The following is a 27,659-nucleotide window of genomic DNA, read 5'->3' as shown; positions in this document are numbered from 1 at the left end:
AACTGGAATAAAGAAAGAGAGAAAGTAAGTAAGAAGAAAGAAATAGAAGGATGAGTGTAAAATCAAGGCAGGGAATGCTGGGGACGGGGCCGGGGAGGGGCTGCCGACATCTTCCAAGTTCTAGACAAGTAAAAATTGTCATCGTATATAGACAGCTGGCAGCCGTCTGTTTCGAGGATTTTTTTAAACATTTTTTTTCTCCTCTGTATTTGGTGAGTGAAAGCCAACGGAGTTCAGCTGAACAACCAACATAACAGAGACCGAAGCTTTTGGTCTACGTTATATATTGCGAAGTCTGAAAGGTAGTCTAAGAAAACTTTATCGTTTGTGCACGAGAAAATCCTGTTCTGTGACCCACGAATCCTGCTGCAAACAGATCCATTTTATGTAATATTATTCATTTTATGTAATATTATAATTGTATATAATATTTCAAAGATGCCTCCTGATACCAAAGCGCGACAAATTGCCGTTATGGGATTCCGATCAGTCGGTAAGTTAAAGAAAATTAGTTGCTGTTTAATAGTGTTGTTAATCAGTGATCTGACTCTGAGTGAGTGCTGTGCAGCTGGAATAGTGCAGGCTGCAGCATTGTGTTGTGAACTTGTTGGCCCGTGGCTGTGGCTGCATAATTCGGCACCGGCAGCAGTGCAGTGTACCGGTATGTACATGTAGGCAGTATGATGCCTACGCACTTTGTTTACAAACGATAAAAACTATGCTAATTTTAATGTTTTAACAAATAATCTTTCACAAATTTGTGGTAAATATTCTATGGCCAAATCGTGGTTTTGGAAACCACTCATAGATTTGTGTATGCGCATTTGTGTACAAAGTGAATGGAGGTGGAAATAGGCACTCATTCAATGAACAAGGTTATAATATAACCTTGTTCTCAGTTATATCTCCATGTGTGACAAAATAAGGGTGGCAATGTTTGGCTTATTTTCTCTTTTTCTTTGGGGCAAATGCTTGATTTTTTTACACTGACAGTTTCCATTAGACCTGTTAATTCATACTGCTTGGCTCTTATTTAAATTTGATGACTTTATATCATTTTTTCTTAATTAAAAATAGAGATCAAAAAATGAAAATTTTCTTGCCATATTACTTTCCACCAATAGAGGGCGTACACAAAAATATGCCCAAAATTCAAGTTTTTGAGCGCTCTGGTGAATACAAAAATTATTCCCACATTACTAATGATAAATAAAAACAAACTGTATGGAAATTAGTAATTTTGGTCACAAAAGTGATATTTTAATGATTTTTTAAAGTGTGTGCTCTATACAGCATTGGCATACCATAGTCCTACCTGTAGATTCTCCACAGGCCAGATGGTAGCAGTGAACAAGTGGAAATAGGGAACCGTGCGTGCAACTGAATAAAGCGCTGCTGTATGAAGTGAATGGTGGTTACCTATATCACGATAATGCCTATTCTATTTCTAAAGATTTTTAACCATGAAGAAAATATCACAAAAATCTCAAGTAAATCCCGCCATGAGCATGACCATGATGACATGTTTTCCGCACACCCTAAATCTAATCCAGGTAATATAACCTTGTTCATTGAATGAGTGCCCTAATCCTAATCTTGACTTAAGTCACAGTATGCAAACACATGTAAAGAAATTAAGCTCATCAGTTCACAAATGAAACATTAAACATTTATGCTCATGAATAGGTATCTGCTTAGGCATTTTGATGTCCAGCAATATCATATACATATATATATATATTCTTGTTAGTAAAGTGTTTACTTTTATCATCAAATCGTTGAGTATAAATATGCTTATTTAAGGCTCCCATATAAACATATGAATTCTTATTAAATCATAATTATTTAACATCCAATAATAATTTATATGAATTTAAAGCTCGATCCGAGACATTCGAATTTATTTCAATCGCAAGCTCCAGTGTCTAAAATGAAAAATGGATTATCATATCAGGATTAATTTCGAACATCGTCATAACTCATATTCCACAATCTTTCCTCACAATCGTTATCAGCATTGAATACCAATTCAAATGACCATCCAGAGAAAATTACGTATAATTCCATCAATTTGGAGCTCGTTTTGGATCCAACTAGCCCGCCAACTACACAATCTCAGGCAAGTTACAGCGCTCTCTGCTGGCTGGCGCTGGCAAGCACGCTTGTCGTTTGGGGAGAGTGAGTGTACGGGGCTGGTGTGTGCGAGTTTGGACTGCGAATACTAGTTGACTGAAAATCATTCGGATCGACTCTGCGTCATTCATGTCTTTAATATTGTTTCATTTTAAAATTTGTTGTCATCTGCAAACATGTTTTGTTAAAGATATTAAACAATCTCAGGCAAGTTACAGTGCTCTCTGCTGGCTGGCGCTGGCAAGCACGCTTGTCGTTTGGGGAGAGTGAGTGTACGGGGCTGGTGTGTGCGAGTTTGGACTGCGAATACTAGTTGACTGAAAATCATTCGGATCGACTCTGCGTCATTCATGTCTTTAATATTGTTTCATTTTAAAATTTGTTATCATCTGCAAACATGTTTTGTTAAAGATATTTTGGGAAGAATTCTGCATTGGTCCCCAGGTTTTTTTTTGTGTTTTGTGATCATGGAAAATACAAACATACTTTGCTCTGTCGTCTGCTTGTGCACTCGCCCGGCCAGTGCATACCATCAGTGCATGCCATGCAGTGCGTGCATAGCGAATCGACGCGACGGCCGGAGCAAAAAAAATGACTCGATATGCCCTGCCTTCAAAATTCGATGCATCGATGTTCGATTGAATTAAGACTGTCGAACACCGGTTTTCAAATAATTGATATGACTCAGGCTTAGTTGTGATACATGTACTGTACATGTAGCTGAATATTAAGGTTTACTATTTTTGTAACACAAGCTCTTCTTCCACAAACAATTTAGAAATTCACTTCTGTTGCATGATAGAATGAGGATGGGTGCTTACAATTACAATAATCAAAATGTAATTTGTATCATCATAATAACATCAGTTGTACTCTCAAAGGGTGTAAACAGTTTCATACCAGGGAGTCTCGAAAAGAGGGGAAACATTTTCTTATAATAAAAAAAGTTGAATGTCAAGTCAATGTACATTGCAGTAGCACTTTCCCATTAAAAGATTCTGACAATAAAAAAAATGGTCAAAGGTCACCAGTTTCCAAAACAAACCATCCAAATGATTTCTTAAAACTTTTAAAAGCAAAAATGTCATCAAAATTTTGTCAAGAGGGAGTGCCTCCTGCCCCCATTGTGTATGCTTGAACTTGCCGACGGGCATTATTTGGAGAGAACTGGGGGGGGGGGTGTTTCACAAAGATTTAAGAATGACTTAAATTGCACTTAAATGCTAATGCGTGTCAGAAAAGCAATGCACAATCTAATTGATCAATGCGCAGTAGTGCACGTCCTCTTTGCATGATCTGACCAATGCGGTTAAAAATGGCTTTTATTCCTCACGCAACTAGGCATTTAAGTGTGACTCTAAGTCATACATAAAATTTGTGAAACACCTTCCAGCATTCATTTATTCACTTACACGTATGAATTAGGATGAGATCTTAACATTCAAAATTCAAACAAAAATCTTATGATCCTCAGCATTATACTATTTAAAAGTCATTCTTATAAAAACTTTCTTTGCATTTCAATCTTAAACTTTCTTTGCATTTCATTCTTACAGGGAAATCGTCACTGACAATTCAGTTTGTAGAAAAACAGTTTGTTGATTTCTACGACCCCACAATTGAAAACAGTAAGTACACAATTTTAAGATTTCTGTTTTCCTGTTTGCTTGTTTCTTTGTTTCAAAATAAAAAAGGTGCTGTGAGTCACTTGTGTATAATTTTGTACAGGGACATGTAGGCCTACCATTTAAAAAAACCTGCCAAAAGAAGTTTGAAGTGGATAGAAATCAGAGTACGGTCGAACAGTATGTTTGGTCAGTCAGGCCGTTGCGAATCTTAACTAATTGAACTAACTTCAAAATTCAGTTTTCACCTAATGCTCATGAGATCTTAGAGACACATTGGAATGAAGACATGCAAGATCTATACTTTTTTAATGCACCAGAGGTTGCTTCACAAAGATTTAGGTGTAACTTTAGTTGCACTGAAATGCCAATGCGTACATGTACATGATACGCAACGCACGATCTTATTAAAAGATACTCATTAGTGTGCGCCCTCATGACACAATCTGACCAATGCAGTCAAGCCTTTCATACCGTACTCAACTCACTATTTAAGTGCGACTCTAAGTCATACTTACATGTAAATCTTTGTGAAACACCCCCAGGACTAGTAGTTCTTTCTTATTTTACCCAAGTATCACTGAAAATCTTTTGTGAGTTTCAGGTCACATGACCAAGGTCAAAGGTCATTTAGGGTCTAGGAATTTAGATTATGTTGGGGGAACCAAAATGAAATTGTAACCAAGGTTAAGTTTTTTTTTAATGTTATACACTGTAATTCTGATTTTCTGATGTGCTCCCTTGGAAAAATGAAATTTTCTAGAATTTACTTGAGTTGATAGTACATAGTAGTTGGCTCTTAAGTAAGGTGACAATTTTTTTTGTATATAAGACTATGTAAACTTGTGTCTGTGCTGTAGGCTGTAGCTGATGTGTTTCATGTACATGTACATGTAAGTTTTTTTAGGATATAAATGAAATAAATAGTGCAGATATCCTGCAAATAAGAATGTCATAATTTTATTAAGATACAAAAAGAACAATGTTAAGTCATTTTTACACCTTGAAATTAAATCAAGTGTGCATCTACCATGCACTTTTTAGAAAAAAATGAAATTGTAGTGTAATATACGTGTACCTGCATGACCATGGAGGAAGAAGTATCCTCCATGTTTTTTTTATTATTTGAAAATACATGGAGAAATTTGTGCTGAATTCAGGAGTCATGGGAATTGCCTCACCATAGCCATATTCATGTATTTAACAGAATTGGACCATTATCAGCACCTTTGAGGCTTCCAGTCTTGCATAATTTAGAGCATCCCATGGCTGGCAAGGTGATGATCTGAGAATATATGGGATGTGCAGATGGGGAGGGGGGGGGGGGGGGTTGAGTGTGAGAGGCTAACAAATTGCCCATGCTGTGACTGTGGCAGATACTGTGCATGATATTAATAAATTGGATCTGTGGGGACGATTCACAATCTAATTACTGAAATGTCCGTGCCAGAGCTGTTGAAGTTTTCCTCTTGATTGAATCCATCCTATGATGTCATCCTTAGCAATAAATGAATCTGAGTGTCGTAGACAGATGGATTCACAAGAGACTAAAATGTTCTCAAATTCATAAATATATGATGATGATGATGATTATAGGGAGGATGATAATGATGGTGATGATGATAATGATGTCAATATTGATAATGATAAATTCTACATGTACATTAATATTTTTTAATGAAATAAAACCATTTATTGTTATTTTATGAAAATTATAATGATATTGTAATTATGATGATGATCACATTTATAATTTAGTACATATTACATGTAGTAGTAATTGTACTAGCAGCAGCAGCAGCAAATGTAGCAGCAGCAGAAGTAGTCGGAGTACATGTAGTAGTAATACATGTACATGTAGTAGTAGTAGTTGTAGTAAGTAGTAGTAGTAGTAGTAGTTGTAGTGGTAGTAGTAGAAGTAGTAGACTACTAGTACCATGTAGTAATAGTTTCAAATATTGGTCTCTTTCTGACTCGAGTAGCACCAGATTACGCTGTGCCATATTTTACAATTGTCATTCCCATGGTACATGTAGGTTTCGGCAATGGGGCTATTGCCTTCACTGTTTTGGGGGAGGCAGAGGAAGAAAAAATATAAGGGGAAAAACTTTTTTAGACATGGATATCAGAAGTTGGAAGGATGCACCGTTTCATGTTTTCCTTGGCATTACATGTAGATGTTGCAACGTACAGTAACACAGTTTCAATGCTTGCCCCTGACACAATTTTCCTATGGCCCTATGCCACTGCAGTAGACTCCCATTCATCCAATCCTACTCTGATAAGTTCAAGTGTGAAGTGATTCTCCTACATGTAGTATGTCCCACTTGCTGATGATATTAAATCATCCCTGTAGGAGGCTTCATGTTCTATCAAACCTAACTTAAACCTAGCTTGATAAGTGATCATCACACATTTACATTACATGTAGGATGAGTGCGTTAATTCATTGGCTATCTATGGTTCGCTAGTCTTTGAGAGCTTGCAATTCTTTGGTGCATACACTGTAGACTATCAATTTTGAAAAATCAACAATTATACCTTAAAATGGGCTCCAACATTTATGACAATCCATTTTTCCCCGCTGTTAAGTGGCAAGTCTCCTTTGTACAATGGAGTTTATTAAAGTGACATTATTCAAAATCAAAGTACATGTATATGTAGGGTGGTTCGTTTTAGGACATTGGCACTGACTGATGAATTTGATGCACCAGTCATAAAAGTGAATAGGGGCCATAATTACTAGATCCCAGTCTCTCCTAACACGGATTTGAAGACGACAATTGTTAGTCACTTTCTGTGTGTAACATTGGGTATCAAAATTGAATAGGCATACACATACAAAATAAAAAGCAATGTTATTAAAGAAACAATTGATACTGAAAATCAAAGCTGATGTGCACCTGAACTTCATTGACCAACCAACAACTTGGTCATTCTAGAGAAACATTTCTCAAAAAGGTATTTAGTTTTGAGCATGGTACATGTAGATGGAATTACATTCTAATCACTTACATGTAGCTTCAAAAGAAAAGTGAACATTTTAAAATATAAATAATATATGATAAATAATTATCACGAACGATATGAGCATAATACTCTCAAATTGCATTTCTGTAGTTTACTTTAATAAATTTGACAAGAATTTATCAAAAATGATCTTTTTCATCAGTATGAATAAAATATGAATATTTTGCTTTAACCGTGTACATGTACATGTATTTCACCATGATTTATTTGGACGGATTCCATATTTATAGCAATCAGCTGCACCATGAGTGTGTTTTCTAGGTACAGGAAACTATCTATTCTCCCAACTTCCTGATCTAGTTACAAGCCCATTGCAAATCTTTAGAATCAGCATGAATCTTTTCCATGACAATCTTATCAAAATGTCAGATAGAGATGATTTAAGCATCCCTTGCTCTATAGTACAGTATAAAGTTCAACAGAGTCTAATATAGGCCTCATGGAGAAATGGTTTCACTCCGTTAAATTGATTCAAATCCTGTATCCCAGGGTTATAATGTAACTCTAACATTATGATCTTTACATGGAAGTTGTCTTAAGAAAAATATTTTAAATAGAAAAAAATGAATAAAACTAAATAATTTGCATATTCACTGAAGTAATATGAGAATCTACATGTATACAATAGAATGGTCCGGGGGGGGGGGGGCACTTCCATTGAGGAGTGAATACCATGCGTGACCATGGGGTCACGAAAAAGCACCCTAAACATGTATTTTCCATATTCTGAAAATGCACCCCTTAACAAGTAACGTATGTCGGTCGTCAGTTTTACCTTTACACATCATTTGGTTTAGTACGGCCCTACCTTCCACAGCTTGCGCAAATCGGACTCTAAAACACATAGTTTTGAGGCAAAAAGGACATCCTTTATAAAACATTTTAATTTTGTTTTATCATCCCCGCAAATCTGACCCTAAACACGTATCTTTCTTAGCGAAATAGATATCTTTTTTCATGATTTTTGTGTTTTTGACACCCTTATCACGTTACGTACGTATGCCCTATCTTGAAAAAGGCATCCTTTTTACGTGTTTTTTGGGGTCGCGCATGGTATCCACTCGTCAATGTAAGCGGCCCCCCAGGAGAATGGTTCAGTCAAACAATTTGAAAAGGCATTCCAAGTTTCCAACCTGAGATAGAAAATGGGTATCAGAAAGCAAAAGTGAAATTTAGCAAATTGGATAAAAAATTATAAGCATTTTATATTTTGTATTTATGCTTTTCCTAAAAAAGTGAATTTGGATGTTTGTGGATGCATGGGGTAATCATACCAGGGTGCTACATAAGCACTTGCCCGATTGCCCGGGGCAAGTACAAGTTAGAGTCGAGCAAGTGTTTTGAAGTAAAGACCAAAACTACTTGCCCGAATTGGGCAAGCAAAATTCTCAGAATGACAAAAATTAGGGTCGATAAGATATTGACCCTAATTTTGGTCATGGCAGGCAAGATGAAAGCCACTTTGAAAAAAGAAATGCAATAACAAGGGAGATCAGTTCATGTCCATAGAGAGAAAATATCAGTGGTTTGTAAAACCGCAAAACGTGAAGAGATAAAACTATTTTTTTCAAGGATTTTTTCGGGCAAGTGAAATAGATTTTGGGGCAAGCATATTTCAACTATTTAAAAATTTACTTGCCCGACCAGGCAAGTGCTTTTTAAAAGTTATGTACATGTAGCACCCTGCATACCCACGTACATGAACTTTTTCATGAAGTAATATTTAGATATTGGATGGCTCAGAGTGGAATACCAGAAATATTCCAAGAGTTTGGGAAAATATTCCACGAATCGCAGATGAGTGGAATGTTGGCCCTAATGAGTTTAATATATCAGGTATTTCATGAAATACAGCCTTCCAATATAATTTTTATCATCTATCCCATCCCCCCCCCCACAAATAAAAGAGAGAGCAATTTGATTGAACAAGTCATACATGCCATCATCACTTCATAGGATCAATTTTGGTCGTCAACATGCGACTTGCATGTAGTTCATTTTGACGTCTTAAAGCGTAAAATTTTGTGCTCTATGCTGCGCATCTCATTGCTTTCATGGTTGTACGCGTTTTATATTTTACGCATTCGCGCATGTGCATTAAACTGTTGAATATGCTCTCATATTTTCAGGAGCCTATGGGATATTTGTCAGATTTCGGTCCTTTTTAGGGATACGCTTTGATACTGCACGGCAATTGATGCAAACCAAAATACATGTTGTAATGCACTGCTAGAACACTATAGATTCTCCTTCAAGAATGTTTGCATTGATCATCAGGCTAAAAGATCTTAATACTACAGTGCGAGTCAGAAAAAATGTTGCACTTTTTAAATTAAGTATTTTTCAAGAAAATGTGGGATTCAGAGAGAATGTTTAGCATGTATGGATAGAGTAGATATTCCTTTGTCACTTGGTAAATTTGTTTTAGGGTTGTTGTCATGGTTGAGTGCACAACAGCCATTGTTTGAAAAGTGTCAAAAACCATTTGCGCCAAGTCAGGTGATTACCTGTACCCGCTGAAACAGAGACAAAAGCATTCACACAAACAATAAGTGTTAAGTTTATGCGTATGTTTATTAATCAAGAAAAATAAACAAGAGAACCAGTAAATCAATAACTTATCTTCACTGAAAAGTTCCTTTTCATTGTCATTTGGCCACAACTTGGATAAAGCTTCCCGCCTTCAACATGTTCAATCTTCCACATGTTGCTCTGATGATGTGCTGCTGCAAGTCATCCAGATCTGCAGGTGGGGTGCTGTACACTTTTGACTTCAATCACATAAAATGCTTCTTCTTTATTTGTCGACTGATTTTGATTTTAGACACTTCGCAGCGTCATGGCAGCAATGCGCCATCGAGCTCAGAAGTGCATCAAGAGAAATGGACAACATGTGGGAGATTGAAGGTGGGATGCTTTGTCCAAGTTGTGGCCAAAATGACAATGAAAAGGAACTTTTAAGTGAAGATGATTTATTGATTTACTGGTTCTGTTGTTTATTTTTCTTGATTAATAAACATACGCATTAACTTTACGCTCATTATTTGTGTGAATGCTTTTTTCTCTTTTTCAGCAGGTACAGGTAATCACTTGACTTGGCGCAAATGGGTTTTGACACATTTTTTCAAACAATGGCTGTTGTGCACTCAACCATAACAACAACATTGAAACAAATTTTATCAAGTGACAAAGGAATATTTACTCTATCCTTTTTACATGGTAGAATTTCTCTCTGAATCCCACATGTTCTTGAAAAATACTTCATTTTTGTCTCACCTGCATAGCAGAGTGAGACTATAGGCGCCGCTTTTCCGACGGCGACGGCGTCAACATCAAATCTTAACCTGAGGTTAAGTTTTTGAAATGACATTATAACTTAGAAAGTATATGGACCTAGTTCATGAAACTTGGTCATAAGGTTAATCAAGTATTACTGAACATCCTAGTAGAGTTTCATGTCACATGACCAAGGTCAAAGGTCATTTAGGGTCAATGAACTTAGACCATGTTGGAGGAATCAACATCAAAATCTTAACCTGAGGTTAAGTTTTTGAAATGTCATCATAACTTAGAAAATATTTGGACCTAGTTCATGAAACTTGGGAATAAGGTTAATCAAGTATCACTGAACATCCTGCATGAGTTTCACGTCACATGACCAAGGTCAAAGTTCATTTAGGGTCAATGAACTTTGGCCGAATCGGGGTATCTGTTGAATTACCATCATAACTTTGAAAGTTTATTGGTCTAGTTCGTTAAACTTGGACATTAGAGTAATCAAGTATCACTGAACATCCTGTGCGCATTTCAGGTCACATGACCAAGGTCAAAGGTCAATGAACTTTGGCCGAATTGGGTGTATCTGTAGTATTACTATCATAACTTTGAAAGTTTATGGATCTGATTCATGAAACTTGTACATAAGAGTAATCAAGTATCACTGAACATCCTGTGCGAGTTGGAGGTCACATGATCAAGGTCAAAGGTCATGTAAGGTCAATGAACTTTGGCCATGTTTGAGTTTTTTGTTGAATTACCATCATATCTCTGTAAGTTTATTGGTCTAATTCATAAAAAGTGGACATAAGATAAGAGTAGCCATGTATCACTGAACATCTTGCGCGAGTTAGAGTAGTTTTCAAAGTCAGCACTGGTGCTATATTGAACTGCGTGATGCAGGTGAGACGGCCAGAGGCATTCCACTTGTTTTAATAAAAAGTGTAACATTTTTCTGACTCACACTGTATACAGTAGTTGTTAATAGAAGTTGATATGTACAATGACTGACAAGAAATATTGCAGATTTGAAATTTATTGGATTTTGGAGATACATGTAGAAGTGGTTATCTGCTTATTACATGTATGTCACCATTTTTTAAAATGATGACTTGTGAGATAATTTCATGTTTGGTATTTTCATTCAATTTGATGATTATTTTTAATGCTGTTTTTACTCGTTGATATTTTTACTTTTTTTATTTAGATCAACTTGATTTCAGGGTGGAGTATTGATTTGAAATTTGATTATGTAGTGCTCATTTTTATTCGATTTTAAAGAATTTCATGACATTATGTCATTCACAGCATTTGACAAGACGTTTAAGATAAATGGACAGCAATATCAGTTGAAAATCATAGATACTGCAGGGCAGGATGAGTACTCTATCTTTCCACAATCCTTATCTGTCAACATCCATGGTTACGTCCTTGTCTATGCTGTCACATCTGCTAAAAGGTAATGATCTGACTTCCATTACATACATTTACATATTTTCAAGGGAAGGAGGGCAGGGAGAGGAAGGGGTAGAGGGAAGTTGGCAGAGAAGGGAGCAGTTTTAATTAAAAAAGAGAGGGGGAGGGGGGAGGAGGAGGAAAAGAGAAAGAGGGAGCTATCATAGAGATCCATCTTGAGAGAAAAATATGATGAAAAAGAAAGAAAGAGGGTGCGGGAAAAGAAGATTCCAAGGTTACTTAGAACATGAATTTCTTGTAGAATTATCAAATAAGACATTGAAACTTGCTTACATGTAGGATCATCAAGTATCTTTTCTTGACAGAAAAACTCTGGGTAGCATTACAGTTTGTCATTTTGACACCTTTCAGCAACTTACGTATGTTTGCATATTTTCTCTTAAATTAATGTAACATAATTATATTCAGATTATATGATTAAAAAATAATAAAAAACTGTATTTTTTCATATTTACATGTAAAACTCATTAAAAAGAATGCAGTCGCATAATTTTTGTACGGTTGTATGATTCACATAAAGAGTTTAAGGGTGATTATTTGCCCCCCCCTAACTTTCACATTTATGAACTTCCATCTGATTTAGAAATTGAACAAAAAGTTGAAAATGTACAATTTTGCTTGGAATTTAATGAACCAAATGCTGTGAAAATTGATTTTGACCATTTGTTAATGTACGTGTGGATGTGTGTTTAAATCTGACCTTAGCCAATTTTATTGAATGCTATGTGGTTTTTATTGTACTTTATTCATATACTTTTAATTTTGCTCAATTCCTATTCTTTTTTGATCTGTCCTCCTTCCTCCAGCTTTGAAGTTATACAAACTATACATGAAAAGCTTCTCGACATGACAGGAAAAGTCAAGTAAGTTTTACTTTTTTTGTCTCGCCTACATAGCTGAACGAGACTATGCATCAGGGTTGGCGGATTTAAATCACATTGATTTAAATCGTGATTTAAATCGCGATTTAAATCACCATGATTTTTTTAAAAAAATCATTGATTTAAATCACTTCCATTGAAAAATGTACAAATTATGGACAAAGTATTTGTTCAATGCAGTTTTAATTCTTCAAGTCAACTGAAAAACTTTGAATTAACTTTATATCAACAAAAGATCAACAAAGTCTTCATATCTACTTAAAACAAATTAAAATCAAATTAATAAAATCAGGTAATTCCTTAAAAACTACAGAGGTATGTTGTCAATAGGTACTCATTTTTTGTAAATTATGTCGAGTTTTTCTTCTGAAATTTTACATTCTTTGTCAGTTATTATTAGTCAATTTCTTTCTTAACATAAAGTTTTTACATAATCCAAAGACTTTTCAGAGAGCAGTTTGTAAAAAAAATATATAATACATAAAAGTCAATGAGAATGCCTCTTATTTCGTATTGTTACATTTATCATACATTTGATGTTTTAAATAACAATTATAAAAATCACATTAACATAATGTAGTACAGTCATAATTTGACTGTTGAGAAAAAGCTTTCTCTTATAAACCTTTTAAGTCACTGCAGCCCATTTTATGTTCAGTGCTACAAATAATGGAAGTTTTGTATCTGTATGTAATAATGGAAAGAGCTCTATAACAACAATTTGCAAAACTCAGAATAAACATTTAACACTGCATTTAAATGTTAAGATGCAGGTACTTCAGTTACAATCATTGGCAGTTGTAAGCTGTGTCTCATTTAAAATAAAATACTTTTTGTAATAAATGTACATATGTTGTAATTTAAGCAGTTTTGCAGTTTTTATCCTTCACGTTAAAAGTAAGTAGATTTGTTTTCATACTTCATGGATCAAACAGATTTTTTTGTAGAGAATATGGGAATAAAAATTGTAGATTAATGTAAAAAATCACAGTAACATAATGAAGTATAGTCACCCTTTGACTAAGCTATCTCTTATATTGTTCTCCAAAACTGAGAGTTTTGCATCTATATCTGTAGCAAGAGAAGAGCTTTTTATCAAACTACAAAGATCCTAAACATATACAGTTGTAGTCTCTCTTTGACTATTGTAAAGCTGTGACTAATTGAAAAAAAATCATTGATTTTAATTATTTCACTTACAATATACATGAATACTAGCAATTGGCAAAGGGTTTGTTGGCAGTTTTGATAAGGGATTTTTTAAATATTTGAATGAAAAATCCCAGAGGGGAATTTTCTCTACTCACTGGGAATTTCCTATGGAATATTCCTTCAAAGGCCTATGTATGATAGAATTAAGTTCAGATACATGATTCCTCAAATTTATTTTTAATTGTCAATTTTTACTGGATTTTAATTACAAAATATGTGGTTAAGAACAATATTAGGGGTGAAATGTATAACATCAATATTGATGTCATTGTAAGAGTAAGGGGGGGGGGGGTAATTTCCCTTTTTTTTCGAAGGAACTTTAAAAAAATCAAAAAAATAAAAAAAATCTGATTTAAATAAAAAAAATCTGATTTAAATCAAATAAATCAGATTTTTTTGATTTTTTTAAAAAAATCAAAAAAATCAAAAAAATCGCCAAGGCGCCACTTTTCCAAAGGCAGAGGCGGCGGTGGCATCAACATTGAAAACTTAAAAACCAAGGCTAATTTTTTGAAATGTCATGTAACTTAAAAAGTATATGACCATATTTCATGAAACTGGACATACATGTATGGGTAATGAAGTATCACTGATCATTGTGCATGAATTTCAAAGGTATAAGGTCTCTAGGGTCAATGAATTTTGATCATGTTGTATCAGCAATGAAATCGTAACTAAGGATAATAAGGTTTTGAAGATTCATTTTCAATTTAAAATGATATGGACCAACCTGGTCACATGACAAGGTCAAAGGTCATTTTTTAGGGTCAATGAACTTTGAACCCTATGTACATGTAGTATCAACATTGAAATCATCCAAGGTTGAGTTGTTAAAAATATTCATACATGTAGTATCAACATTGAAATCATCCAAGGTTGAGTTGTTAAAAATATTCATACAAATTGATGTATTTGATGAAATTTGGACATGCATGTAAGGGTAATCAATACCCGATCTTTTTGATAGTACACAACATGGAAACTGAAAAGTCGTCTAAAGAACTGGACATTAAACAATATTAAAATAAAAAGATATATACTTCTGTATACTGTACATGTATATTGAGACTTTAACAGTGATACTACATGTAATCCTTTCAAGTATAACATTGAGTTTGTTAATTAAAATTTTTAACCCATGTTTATTGAAAATGTGAATTTAAGCAGAAAACCTCCTGACACATACACTTACCGGTATTCATTTATTTTTTTATGTATTTATTTATTTATATATTTATGTATGTATGTATTTATTTATTTTTGTCTCGCCTGCATACCTTGAGCAGAGCTTTTCTGACGGCGGCGTTAACATCAAATCTAAACCCAAGGTTACGTTTTTGTCTCACCTGCGAAGCAAAGTGAGACTATAGGCGCCGCTTTTCCGACGGCGGCGTCAACATCAAATCTTAACCTGAGGTTAAGTTTTTGAAATGACGTCATAACTTAAAAAGTATATGGACCTAGTTAATAAAAATTGGCCATAAGGTTAATCAAGTATTACTGAACATCCTATCAGAGTTTCACGTCACATGACCAAGGTCAAAGGTCATTTAGGGTCAATGAACTTTGGCCGAATTGGGGATATCTGTTGAATTCCCATCATAACTTTGAAAGTTTATGGATCTGATTCATGAAACTTGAACATTAGAGTAATCAAGTATCACTGAACATCCTGTGCGCATTTCAGGTCACATGACCAAGGTCAAAGGTCAATGAACTTTGGCCGAATTGGGTGTATCTGTTGAATTACCATCATAACTTTGAAAGTTTATGGATCTGATTCATGAAACTTGTACATAAGAGCAAGTATCACTGAACATCCTGTTCGAGTTTCAGGTCACATGATCAAGGTCAAAGGTCATGTAAGGTCAATGAACTTTGGCCATGTTGGGGTTTTTTGTTGAATAACCATTATATCTCTGTAAGTTTATTGGTCTAGTTCATAAAAAGTGGACATAAGAGTAACCATGTATCACTGAACATCTTGTGCGAGTTAGAGTAGTATTCAAAGTCAGCACTGCTGCTTTATTGAACCGCGTGATGCAGGTGAGACGGCCAGAGGCATTCCACTTGTTGAAATGACATCATAACTTAAAAAGTGTATGGACCTAGTTCATGAAACTTGGCACGAGGGTAATCAAGTTTACGAACATCCTGGTCAAAGGTCATTTAGAGTCAATGAACCTAGACCATGTTGGGGGAATCAATATAGAAATCTTAACCTAAGGTTTAGTTTTTGAAATGTCTTCTTAACTTAGAAAATATTTGTACCTACTGTACTGTAGTTCATGAAACTTACACATAAGGGTAATGAAGTATTACTGAACATCCTGTCCAAGTTTCAGGTCACATGACCTAGGTCAAAGGTCATTTTGGGTCAATGAACTTTTGGTACATGTATGTTAGGGGTATTTGTTGAATTTCTATCACAACTTTAATTATTTGTAAATATTTATGGAGCTAGTTCATAACATAAGAGTAATCAAGTTTCACTGAACATTACTTGCAAGTTTCAGGTCACATGACCTAGGTCGAAGGTCATTTAGGGTCAACAAATTTTGGCCATGTCGGGGGATTTATTGAATTACCATCGCAACTTTGAAAGTTTATGGATCTAGTTCATAAAACTTAGACATAAGAGTAATCAAGTACAAATGATTGTTTTGCATATATCTTAGATCACATGATCATGGTCAAAGGTCATTTTCGGTATTTTATCATCATATGAATGTTTTCTTTTGTGAATGATTATTCAATAGCTGTTTTCAAGGTCAGCACTGCTGCTACATGTATGTTGAATCATGTAGTGCGAGCGAGACTGCCAGAGGCGTTCCATTCGTTATTAAGGGTGTGTACAATGTCGATTTTCAAGTTCAAACAGCAAAATGAATCATGAATAAAAAATCAATTGAAAAACATCAAACACACACTATCAGCGGTGTACTGTTCAGTGTCAGAAGTATAAAGCCGTTTATATGGTGATTGTCTTTAAATTTCCCGCTTTTGGAAGCGCAGCTTTAGTGCGCAGTTTGACCCATCACAAGAAAGGTCAGTTCTGGCACCTACTTGTGTATGCTTCCACTGCGAGAGTTAAATTAAGGAAGTTGCAAAACTCATAGTGTTCAATGTTGCATTCGCAATGCTCAAGGTGGTAAAATCTGAGCTGATCGCGTTTACAAATGCATCTTTTTCGAAGTTTGAATTTTCCTCCGAATCATGATTTGAAAGACCTTTCCACCCCTAAAATGAAAGTGTGGATTAATTATCTATTCATATGAAGTATTTTCAAATGTAGCTTGGAGGCCAATTCAACCCAAACTGCAATTTGATTTGAATGAAAAAAAAATCCTAATAATCAAATGAATGTACAGGACATCTAGAAGCATGCACATGTACATTCACTGTTGACAAAATGAGAATGTGCAAATTTCAAGATTGATTATGTAGTAATGTGACTTAACATCATTTTGATCTGCTCATTTCTTCCTCTGCAGTATTCCACTTGTACTTGTCGGAAATAAAAAAGATCTTCATTTGGAAAGGTAAAGTAATAAAATATCAATTTTGTTTCAAAAGAACAATAATTTACATGAATATGATTGTTTTGTGATTATGAATGCCATCACTAATGATGTGGGCAGTGTTGGCACTTTTAAAACACCATCCCCCCTTTTTTTAACTTGTTTCAAAATACTGTATCGACCTGTGTGGTAAATTTGTGGGGATGTGATTTGAGATGATTTATATATATATATATAGATATATATATATATATATATAGAAATAGTCTGCTTCGGCATATGGAATAAAATAATCATGAAAGGTATAGTAAATGCCGTAGATATATATACAGTGCATATCAAAAAAAGGTTTACACTTTGAAAAAATCCTGTAAAATTATACATTTGTAATTTCCTGAAGATTTTCCCACACTTTAACATTGGTACAGATCCATTTGAGCAAATGACGATATAACTGTCGAAAAAAAATTCCGCTTGAGTGAGCACCACTCACTTTTGAAAAGTTAGTGAAAAATGATTTGCGCAGAACTTTTAAATAGTTATGCGGATAAAAGTAGACCTTAATCATGAAGAACATGTGGAATTTAGCTAGGAAAATTGATTTGAAGATAGCTTTTACCTTTTTAAACTTGTTTCCTTTCCAAAAACACTTCGAAGAGTGCATTGCGCCCCATCCCACTTCCCCACACACCGAGGCCATCGTGACGATATTTGCTTTACACTGAGCTGTAATTTACATGAAATGGCTAAGGCTTAATTTTCATTTTGATAATCATTGCCAAGCTTGGGAAAAGTATGGAGAAACAAGTATTAAATGAAAAATGAAATGTAAACCCACTTTTAATGATAAAAACTTAGTGAAAAAATGCTAGAGATGTCTGAAATAAACTTTTGTTCAGATTCAGTTATGTCCTAAGATCCAGCTGGCACAAAAAGGTTAAAGGTTATGCTTACTAAGTGTTGAAATGTCAATTTGGGCGTTAAAATTGTTACAAGATGCTTGAATGTATCCGTTTTATTTCAACTGACTAAAAGTGCAAGGGAAATGTATGAGAAATGTGTTGCAGGGTAAGTTTGATTTCGCCCTTTCCACTTGACACAGCATGAAAACGAGCATTTCTGCGCAAACAGATTTCTGCGAGCTTTACAAGAATGGACAGTGCTCACTCAAGTGTAACATTCTGTCAAAACTTTTACTTTCATTGGATAGATGAGACCCAAATCTAAGATTATATGTGAAAAAAATACCCACATGTTGTATATTTTATAATTCCCAGGTCTTTTTCAAAGTGTAAACTTTTTTTTGATACGCACTGTATAAACACACAAAAAAATGTCCCACCTAAATCAAATTGCTGTAACTTTTGAACGGAATTATTTTTAGATATATTTTGTAGGACGTAGGTGGTTTTCTACACGTATTAAGCAACTCCTGGGGAAAATTAGATTGATCGGTTGAGTCATGCATGTGTAATTAAAGATTGAATTAAAAATGACCATTTTTGAAAGTCACAAGAGTCGTTTTTCAGATTGTGCAAATACAAAGTTGGGCAAAAGTTGTTTTTAGGTGAATTTTATGGTGTTAATGCTGTTTTACTATCCATCATTTAGCCACTCCACACACAATTTTGATATCGTACGTGTATGTTCATGGTTGAGTGAGCACAATATTGCAGCTGCTGCGGAAGGGGGGGGGGCTGGGTTACCCCCACTTTTTTCCAAAAGCATGTACAAAAATGTAAAAATGACCATATGATTGTGATTGTTTGCATGGTCAGCCCCCCCTACTTTTGGCTCAGCCCCTCCCCCACATTTTGAAAACCGTTCCGTGGCCCCTGTATTGTGACATATCGTCATAGGGGTTTTTGGTAGTATCCTCCATAACTTGTTAAGTCATATTGAAATTTGAAAATGTTGGTGGCTCCCCCAATTATAGGCTCCTCCCCATTTTTAAATTCTGGATCCACCACTGATTTGTCCATAAATTAAACTGATCATGAAAAAATTGTTAGGAAAAGAATACATATATGCAGTATTAAGAGTATTCATGCAGTATAAAAAGTTTTCGAATGTGCTCACTCGACCATGAAAATGTTAAAAGTTCGGAAAGTGTGTGGTGATAGAAATGATGGATGATAAAAACAACAGCAATTAAAGTCACATTTGAAACCGAATTTGCCCCCAATTTTCACCTTATTTCCCACTTTCATGCGTGCTCACTCATTCATAAATAAACAAATCGATGTCATTTTTGCACAGAATTCTGCCCATAGGTTGATAAACATTACTGCCAAATGACATTGCTTAAGACAGCCTTGAAAAAAAAAGTTCCACCATATTGAATAAGGGGTTACTTATTCTTAAACATATGCCCCAATAACGTACACAAGTCTATGAGAGAGGAAGTCAAAATTTTAACAAATATGAAATGAGGGTTTGTTTCATGGACGGTTTTTGTTATTTCTGTCAACAGTTATTAAATGAAACTTCGCACATGGCTTCAGAGTAACACTATCCAAAAGGTGCGCACACCAAAATAACAATGCGATACGGCACAGAGTGGGGCCAAGGCCTTGAACTTTCTTCTCATTTGCATAATTTTCGAGTGTTGTGTGGTCACTGATGCATTAAACATCAGGATTTTCATAAAAATCAAATCAAATGAACCATGCAAGGAGGTTTGTGACAGATATCCATAGTTACAAATTGCATTCTTTTCAATAACGTAAAAAAAGGCTTATCACATTCCACATGTTCATTCAAGCGTGAATGTTTAATTAAACGCCTTTGAATCGTTGAATGAACATAATGAAAAAGTTGATAAAAGATCAGTTTCAGTTAATACCAAAATGAAACAATACTTGCCTATGATATTTGAAAAAACATATTTTTTGTTTTCAATAAATGTTCATTGAACCTTGAAACGATGAATATTGTTGAAGATGCTCTTCCCAAAAATAACTGTCATCATATTCTATCATTTTTATTGATAAAAATGTGTAAAAATCCAATTATAGCAAATTAGGACTTGTGCTTATTCAACCGTGAAATTTAGCCAAAAAAGTTTTATCGTCTTTTAGAAAGTACCTTTTACAAGCCTTCTGACTATTTTTCATGATGAGAATGTGGAATCAGATAAAAAAATGGAATCAAAGTCATGGTATTTGGCTTGTGACTTTTGAAAAGTGAAATTTTTGCCTTCTGACGGTGCTCACTGAAGCATGACGTAAAATATGTCGATAACATTTACTCAGAGGGTAGCTTATAAAATTACCTACACGCTCATGTAAAAATATATCAAAAACTCGCATTGGTTCGGAAATTATTGATGTTTGTTCAAGGGGGACTTACTTTTTATGTTTTGTATATATACATACACTGTACATGTATATGTATAAACCCTCTTTTTCTCATCGTCTCTTTCTCCTCCCTCTTCAGCTGTGCACATATTAATCCATTTTTGTGCTCAATTTCATATGTACAGGGGGGGGACTATTTAAATTGAGCTCAAATACATGTGCATGTAATTATAATACCTTTAATGAAATGGAAGTGTTTTAAAAGCAACATACAGTGGGTGTAACACTGACATTGTGCTCTTGATGTACATACATGTAGGAAGGTGGAACTGATGTCCTGCATTGCTCCCTCTTTTGATGATTTTTTATCATGTTTTTTTTACAAATTTCTTTAATGTCAAGTACTTACTTATTGAACACTGTTTCAGGAATCAATTTCCAGGATCAGGAACCAAACTGAGCAAATGCAGGATATGACTTGCAAATGATTCCATGATAATATCACTACTTTCCCTTTTATAAATAGGAAGTCATCAAATTATCAGATGTCTACTGTATGTATTTAGTCTTTGATAAAGCCGTCTCTAGTTTATAATACATGTAAATCATTTGCAAACTTTGGAAACCACCTAGAAGCAATATTAAGTGCATCCCATAAAAAAGGAAACCTGCATGTTAGGTGAAAAGGGTATAACCCCAAGTGTATACCACATGGCTTTTCTACAAAAATCTCTACAGATCATGTGTACGGAGGCGGATGGTGGGTTGTGACCAAGGCAAGGTCGTATTCTGGTCAAATCATGACCCACTTTTTTCTGAGCAACTTGGTTTTGATATTGAAAGTTTAAACTCTTCCTACATGTACTTGTCTGTGTGTGTTAGCTCATCATATCATATTAGGTATCAAAAAGGTATCAAAATAAAAATCTGAATTCTGTGATGATGCAAATTGAATCACCACAAGTTGTTTGTTGTATGTTGGGGGAAAACCAGCAGGAATCTCAAGTTTCTTTTTTTGTGGAACACACTGTGCAGTGATCCAATAGTATGCCATGTTTGTTGACGAGTATAGAATGCTATCATAGCTATGACTGCAATTGCTCCCTCTATGTTATGAAAAAAAATCATCATTACCAATTTGTAAATATATACTTATCTTCTAATGTGGCCTTCTCTGGAATTATTTCCAATAAGGTTGGCAAAATATATCAACCTTCTTTAAACTAATATTTTCATATATATGGAAAATTTTCTAAGATTTTTGACATATGAAGGCCTATTGAGTCAGCATTGTTTTTTATTTTATTGTAATGAACCTTTCAAGATTGCAGAGGAACAAGGAATATTTTTTGAAAAAGTAATAATTCACTCAAATTTACATTAAAATAATGTCCTTATTCTTTGTGTTGCAGATTTTATTTGAAATTAATTTTTATATATTTTTCTTTGTGTTTTATAGAATTATAAGTACACAACAAGGCAAGCAGCTGGCTGATTCATGGGGTGCCACATTTATAGAATCATCAGCAAAGCAGAATGAGGTTAGATCACTGTTAAATCTTAATTTTCCACGACACTTGCCTTTTGCCCTGTTGATATATGATATATATTTTTTTGTATTATATTTCCATAAAGTGCAAGGGATAAAATGATGATTACTAGTAAACAGAATCCGGAATACAGGGTGTATAAAAAAAGGAAACCCGAATTTTATCATTCATAATTTTGAATATATAAAGATAGTGATGGTGAAGTATATATTACTGCTGAGGAAGTAAACCACTTTCTATTTTACATGAATAAATTGAAATATCATACTCGATCAGAATCAATTTACAGGGTTAATATTAAAAAAAAACAGATGCTATCATTTAGAGATTTAATTTGAAAAAAAAGATGTTGATATGGAAGCCTACCATGTATCACTAAAGTGGAAGTAAACCACCTGTTTTACATGAATATTGTGAAAAAAAATGGTATTCATTATTATGTACCCTGAAAGCTACAGTGAATGCAAGTTACCAGTAGAAAGGCAGTGAGTTTTTCTCTTCAGTGATATGACTCTCATGATTACAATCTTAATATGACTTTGTTATAAGTGATTAAGGGGGAACCTTACTTTTTTTTTTGAAACCCCCAATATAGGGGGAAGGCGCATACATTCGTAATTCCGAAGGTTTGGATATTCCGAAGGTTCGTTATTCCGAAGTTTCGTAATTCTGAAGGTTCGTTAGTCCGAAAACGAAATGAGGTTCGTAATTCGGAAGGGTCGTTAGTCCGAAAACAAAGTGAGGTTCGTAATTCCGAAGGTTTGTTAATCCGAAAATGAAATGAGGTTCGTAATTCCAAAGGTTCGTTAGTCCGAAAACGTAATGATTAACGAACCTTATTTTGTTTTCGGACAAACGACCCCTCTGAACAACGAACCTTATTTCGTTTTCGGATTACAAACCTTCGGAACAAAGAACCTTATTTCGTTTTCGGATTACAAACCTTCGGAACAAAGAACCTTATTTCGTTTTCGGATTACAAACCTTCGGAACAACCAACCTTATTTCGTTTTCGGACTAACGAACCTTATTTTGTTTTCGGATTACAAACCTTCGGAACAACCAACCTTATTTTGTTTTTCGGACTAACGAACCTTATTTCGTTTTCGGATTATCGAACCTTCGGAATAACGCCACAAATGTTCGGAGTAACGAACCCTTTTATGTTTTCGGATTAACGAACATCGAGGTATCGGCAATTTACGTGTTTCGGAATTACGAACCTTCGGAATTACGAAGTGTAACCGGGGGATGCACCCCTGAGATTTTTTTTTCAGAGAGTCTGTGCCACAGACCCTCTTTAGAGACACCAGAGTAGTGTTTCATAAAGAGTTTTGTCTCCAGTTTCACTGACAAATTTACTCTGGGCAAATCATATGCAATTATTTCAGTAGCTTATAAAAAATATTCAGTGAAAATCACTTAATAATATAAATTTCCTAAAATGCTTTCTGCCTCCCCAGCTGTTTGTCTATGCTTGCCTAGTCCTTTGGAACCCACTCCCCCGTCCAAAGAGCTCTGACAGAAAAGTCTTTCAAAGATTTAATTAAATATGGTTAAGGATATTTACAGTAACTTTTCTCATTGTCATCTTCATCATCACATTTTCGTATGTTAACTGGAAAATGATACCATCTTTTTTTTCTCTTCTATCTCTCTTTTTTTATTCTATTAATACCCAGAGTGTGGAGGATATATTCAAAACGGTGCTGCAACTCATTGATGGGAACCCTCAAATGAAAGATGAAAAATGTGTCATCATTTAAAGCCATACGGACAGAAATATTACTCCTTTTGTTCCAGAAGACACCAACTTATAACTCTTCCATCGACTTGGAAAACCACACATACAAGCAAAGTCATTCATGCAAAACTACTCCTGGAAATATACAAGGAAGTGTGAGGATGTCGTTTTCTGGAAGGTAGTTTTCGACAGAACTTGCTTGTAGGAGTTAATACTGTGGTGCAACAGACCCTTCTTTTCTCTCCAATAGAGTTCAACAATGAGAATGGGGCCGGATAAAGAAGGAAAGCAGCAGCACTTTAAACCGTACCCATTCAGAAAGAATCTATTATCTAGATTCGTTACATATCCCTGCTATGAACCATGGCCTTGCTCTGAAGTCTAGTCGCAACAGGCCCGAGAAAATGTGACAGTGAATTTCATCATGGTGAAGAATTTAATTGGAATTGATGTGGAGATATTTTTTCAATTTTAATGGTAATGATTGTATTGGTCATATTGATAACTAGCTCTATTGAAATTTTATCCACCAATGCGCTTGTATTGATCTATGAAAAGTAAAACTTCATTATCAAAACTGTATTTTCACATGATAATTGAATATATGTCCAGAAAGAGAAAGTCCTGAAAGTAGCTCATATGCAACTTGATACGATTGGTTTGAATTGCTATTGCCTTGCGTAACTTTGCCTTTATAATAAAAAAGCATGTGAAGTTATCACCAAGAATAGTCTACACCATGTTTGTCCAAGTCGTGCAATATCAAATAGATGAGAAATGTCCTTCCAAGGGAGTTGAGATTTTATTGATTAAACTTTTAAAAAAATCATGGAATTGGGTATCTTCTACTCGGAGCTACAGTATATAATTTGAAATGAGCTAATTTATCTGGTGAATATACCAAAGCTTTGCAGAGCATAAATTATATTACAAAGTAACATGGTCTTGTTTTCCAGTTGTACATTATTGTAAAATGGTAAAGCTACTTGGAGCAATGTGTGCAGTGATGTTTGTCTCCAAGATAAATGATTCATGATATATGACATATCTTTTGGATTAGATCAAGAATTGTGAATATTGAAAAAAAAGAATTGTATGCAACTAAACTTCTTTGAAAGAATTTTTGGGTTTACAATTTTTTTCCTCATGTCGGAGTAATCTTGCATGTGTTCATAATTTTTATGACTTTGTACGGTGAGGTTTACAATAAGGAAGTGTCAATGGGTTATATATCCCAAGAAAATAGATAAACTTCAGTCAGGATTGAAATGTAAGCATCGTTAAACTGTGCCATGGCCTTTTAGGTACATGTAGATAGGTGGTCCTTGGTTAATATGATAAAATAGAACACTCTACTGATCTATTACCTTGTTGATATTTACTTCATGCATTTAACAATTTGTATAACATACTTCCCCCAGATATATATTTTGGAGACAGGTTGAAGTCTTCTCTGAATTTTAATCTTGTGCGCCTCGGAATAGAATATTTTCTAGAAAGATGGCGTTATATAAATGCCTATTATTGATAGCTTTAATGTCCTGGATCTCCGAAGTTGATAGATTACTTATTTGAGGTTTCTTGCATCCTGGTTTCTATAATTAATCTTCAATCATGAGGACCTGTGTTTATCTGAAATATGAATCACAGATTTGAGAGCAAGCTCAAATTGAGTTCAAACAGATCAAAACGAAATAACTACCAAAAAGTTTGGACATACTTGTATATTTGAATATTTCTGTACCAAATGATTCTGACAGAAACAAATTCCTTTAGAGAAATGATTATACATGTAGCTGTCACTTTATGGAATAGGCAGATTTTAAAAAAGTACCCACATGCTTATCGAGCACTGTTAGTGATCTTCAGCTTACATGTACTTTATTTTTTACTTAAATTGTGTCACAACTTACTACATCTAGTTCTATGATGTGGTAATAATTGTCCTTGACTTTAAAAGACACACTCTTGAAAATATTTTTCAGTGTATATATTTGGTTTTGTAATGTGAACCCCTTAAAATGCAGTACATGCAATAAGGGTTGTGGATTTGCTGCATCACAATGATTGGTGATTTACTCTTTGAGGTCATTAAAGTTGAGATGAGAAGTCTGGTTGTTGTTGTCAATTCAATGAGGGAAAGGGATAATGTAACCATGCCAAGGGTATGATAACAGAAGTCATAACTATTTATATCGTTTCAATTTTATGTAAGTGCATTAATTGATATGTATAGTGAAAGTGAAATGTCTTTTAGAAAAATTTGATTCTGGCATTTCATCTGGTTTTGGAAATAGTTGCTCAGCATTATTAAATAACAAGCTTTTAATACTGCCAATGAAAGATTCTAGTAAAATAAACCCCTATGATTTAAGTCATATGCTTTGATATGACTTCTTGTTAGGGGAATTCCATCAATTTGAATTTGAAAAATAATGACAAGGTAAGTCATGCAATGAAAGAAGAATTGATGGTCTGTCAAGTCTTGAATGGTATTGATGTCAATCTTATAGTAAGTTATTCACAAGGGAGACGGTTCTTCAAGGAGATCAGAAGCATAGTGGGGTCCTGTAAAAGATTCATGTTCTGTAAGACAAGTCTTGATATTTGATGAAAACACTGAAAACGTGAATTTCAGGTGTTCCAGGAGTTACAATGGCGGTTTGAACTTTATTGAAAATGAGAATGTTTGGATGAAATCAGTTATCCTTTTGGTCCTTGACAAAATATGAATACAGTAAAGAGTAAAAAATAAAAAAAAGGCATGAGCTTTCATTTTGAAGTACATGTCTTTATTAGCACAGTGTTACATTTCTGGGTATGACTATTCCATGTTAAGACAGTGTTACTAGTAGATCCAGCTGGGTTACATACAATACAATATTATGAGTCGTATTGTTTTTGTACAATGGTAGGCCCATGCCTAATCCTGCTTGATCCATTCCTGGGATAAGGAACCAGTAGCTGGTTGAGCAGTTCAGGGGAATAGAAGTAATGTAATTCAATGGATAGTGACACTACTTTGACTTGAAACATTTTATACTGCCACCTTGTTTTTTGAACCTCTCCTCCCCTAAAGGAAACATAGTGGGATTAAGGAAAGCTTAGATAGTAGCTAATGCATAGCAACAATAAGTATTTGACCAGTGACATTTTATGCCTTTTCATAATTGCATTGCAGTTGTAACCATATGTTGTTATCTTGAGATGAATAAGTTGTATGCTTATATCATTCCATCAGATTTGTATATTAAAAACTCTTAAGTAAAGATAAGATTCGCTAGTAATAGAGTTCACACTTTGGATATTGAACTATACCATGCAAGGCAAACAAAACTTGACACCTCACAAACCCCAATTTAAGGAAAAATATATCATAAACACATTATTATTATAGATGGCCTGAAAGGATATGTTCTCTCAAATAATTTGATACCATTTTTATGTGGTATGTCTTCACGATCAGATGATCAGAAGGTATTCTTTGCAATGATGTAAATTTTGATTTGTATCGAAGTACATGTAAGCACGACTGTAATGAATTAATCCAGATGTCAGTGTCATAATCCCACAAGGATTGCATTCAAATCTGTTTCAAAACACCTTTTTGATAATTTACATTATAATAGTAGACCGGCCAAAACAATTTTTTATACTTTGGACGGCAAAATTTGTTAATGCTTGCTAATGCTTAGCGTCCCAGCTGATAGTCTTGCAAAAGTACCCAGGAATGGCTTACGGCCGGATGCAAAGCGCACTTTTGCGTTAAAGTGTCATTTTTAGCGTAAAATCTGAAAGAATGTCGAAAATCACGCATTTTGACATTTTGACGGATTATTTTAATATTTTTTATTATCTTTGTTATGCAATTATTTTTATTTGGAGTTTCAAATTATAAGTCTCATAAATATG

The 27,659-nt window shown here is 34.5% G+C and overlaps 1 protein-coding gene across 1 annotated transcript; it reads left to right on the top strand.

Annotated features, from left to right (window-relative positions):
- The first annotated feature begins 234 nt into the window (after positions 1-234).
- LOC121411238 (GTP-binding protein Rheb-like) lies at positions 235-27,544 on the top strand. The gene is made up of 7 exons (XM_041603846.1): positions 235-493; positions 3,690-3,761; positions 11,373-11,523; positions 12,347-12,403; positions 17,128-17,175; positions 21,913-21,994; positions 23,686-27,544. The coding sequence occupies exons 1-7, from the start codon at positions 439-441 to the stop codon at positions 23,767-23,769; spliced, it is 549 nt and encodes a 182-aa protein (XP_041459780.1). The 5' UTR covers positions 235-438; the 3' UTR covers positions 23,770-27,544.
- Positions 27,545-27,659: the final 115 nt, after the last annotated feature.

This window comes from Lytechinus variegatus, chromosome 3, assembly GCF_018143015.1.
Source record: "Lytechinus variegatus isolate NC3 chromosome 3, Lvar_3.0, whole genome shotgun sequence".
Lineage (NCBI taxonomy): Eukaryota > Metazoa > Echinodermata > Echinoidea > Temnopleuroida > Toxopneustidae > Lytechinus > Lytechinus variegatus.
Note: the sequence above shows the minus strand (reverse complement) of the source record. Positions and strands in the feature narration are given on the sequence as shown.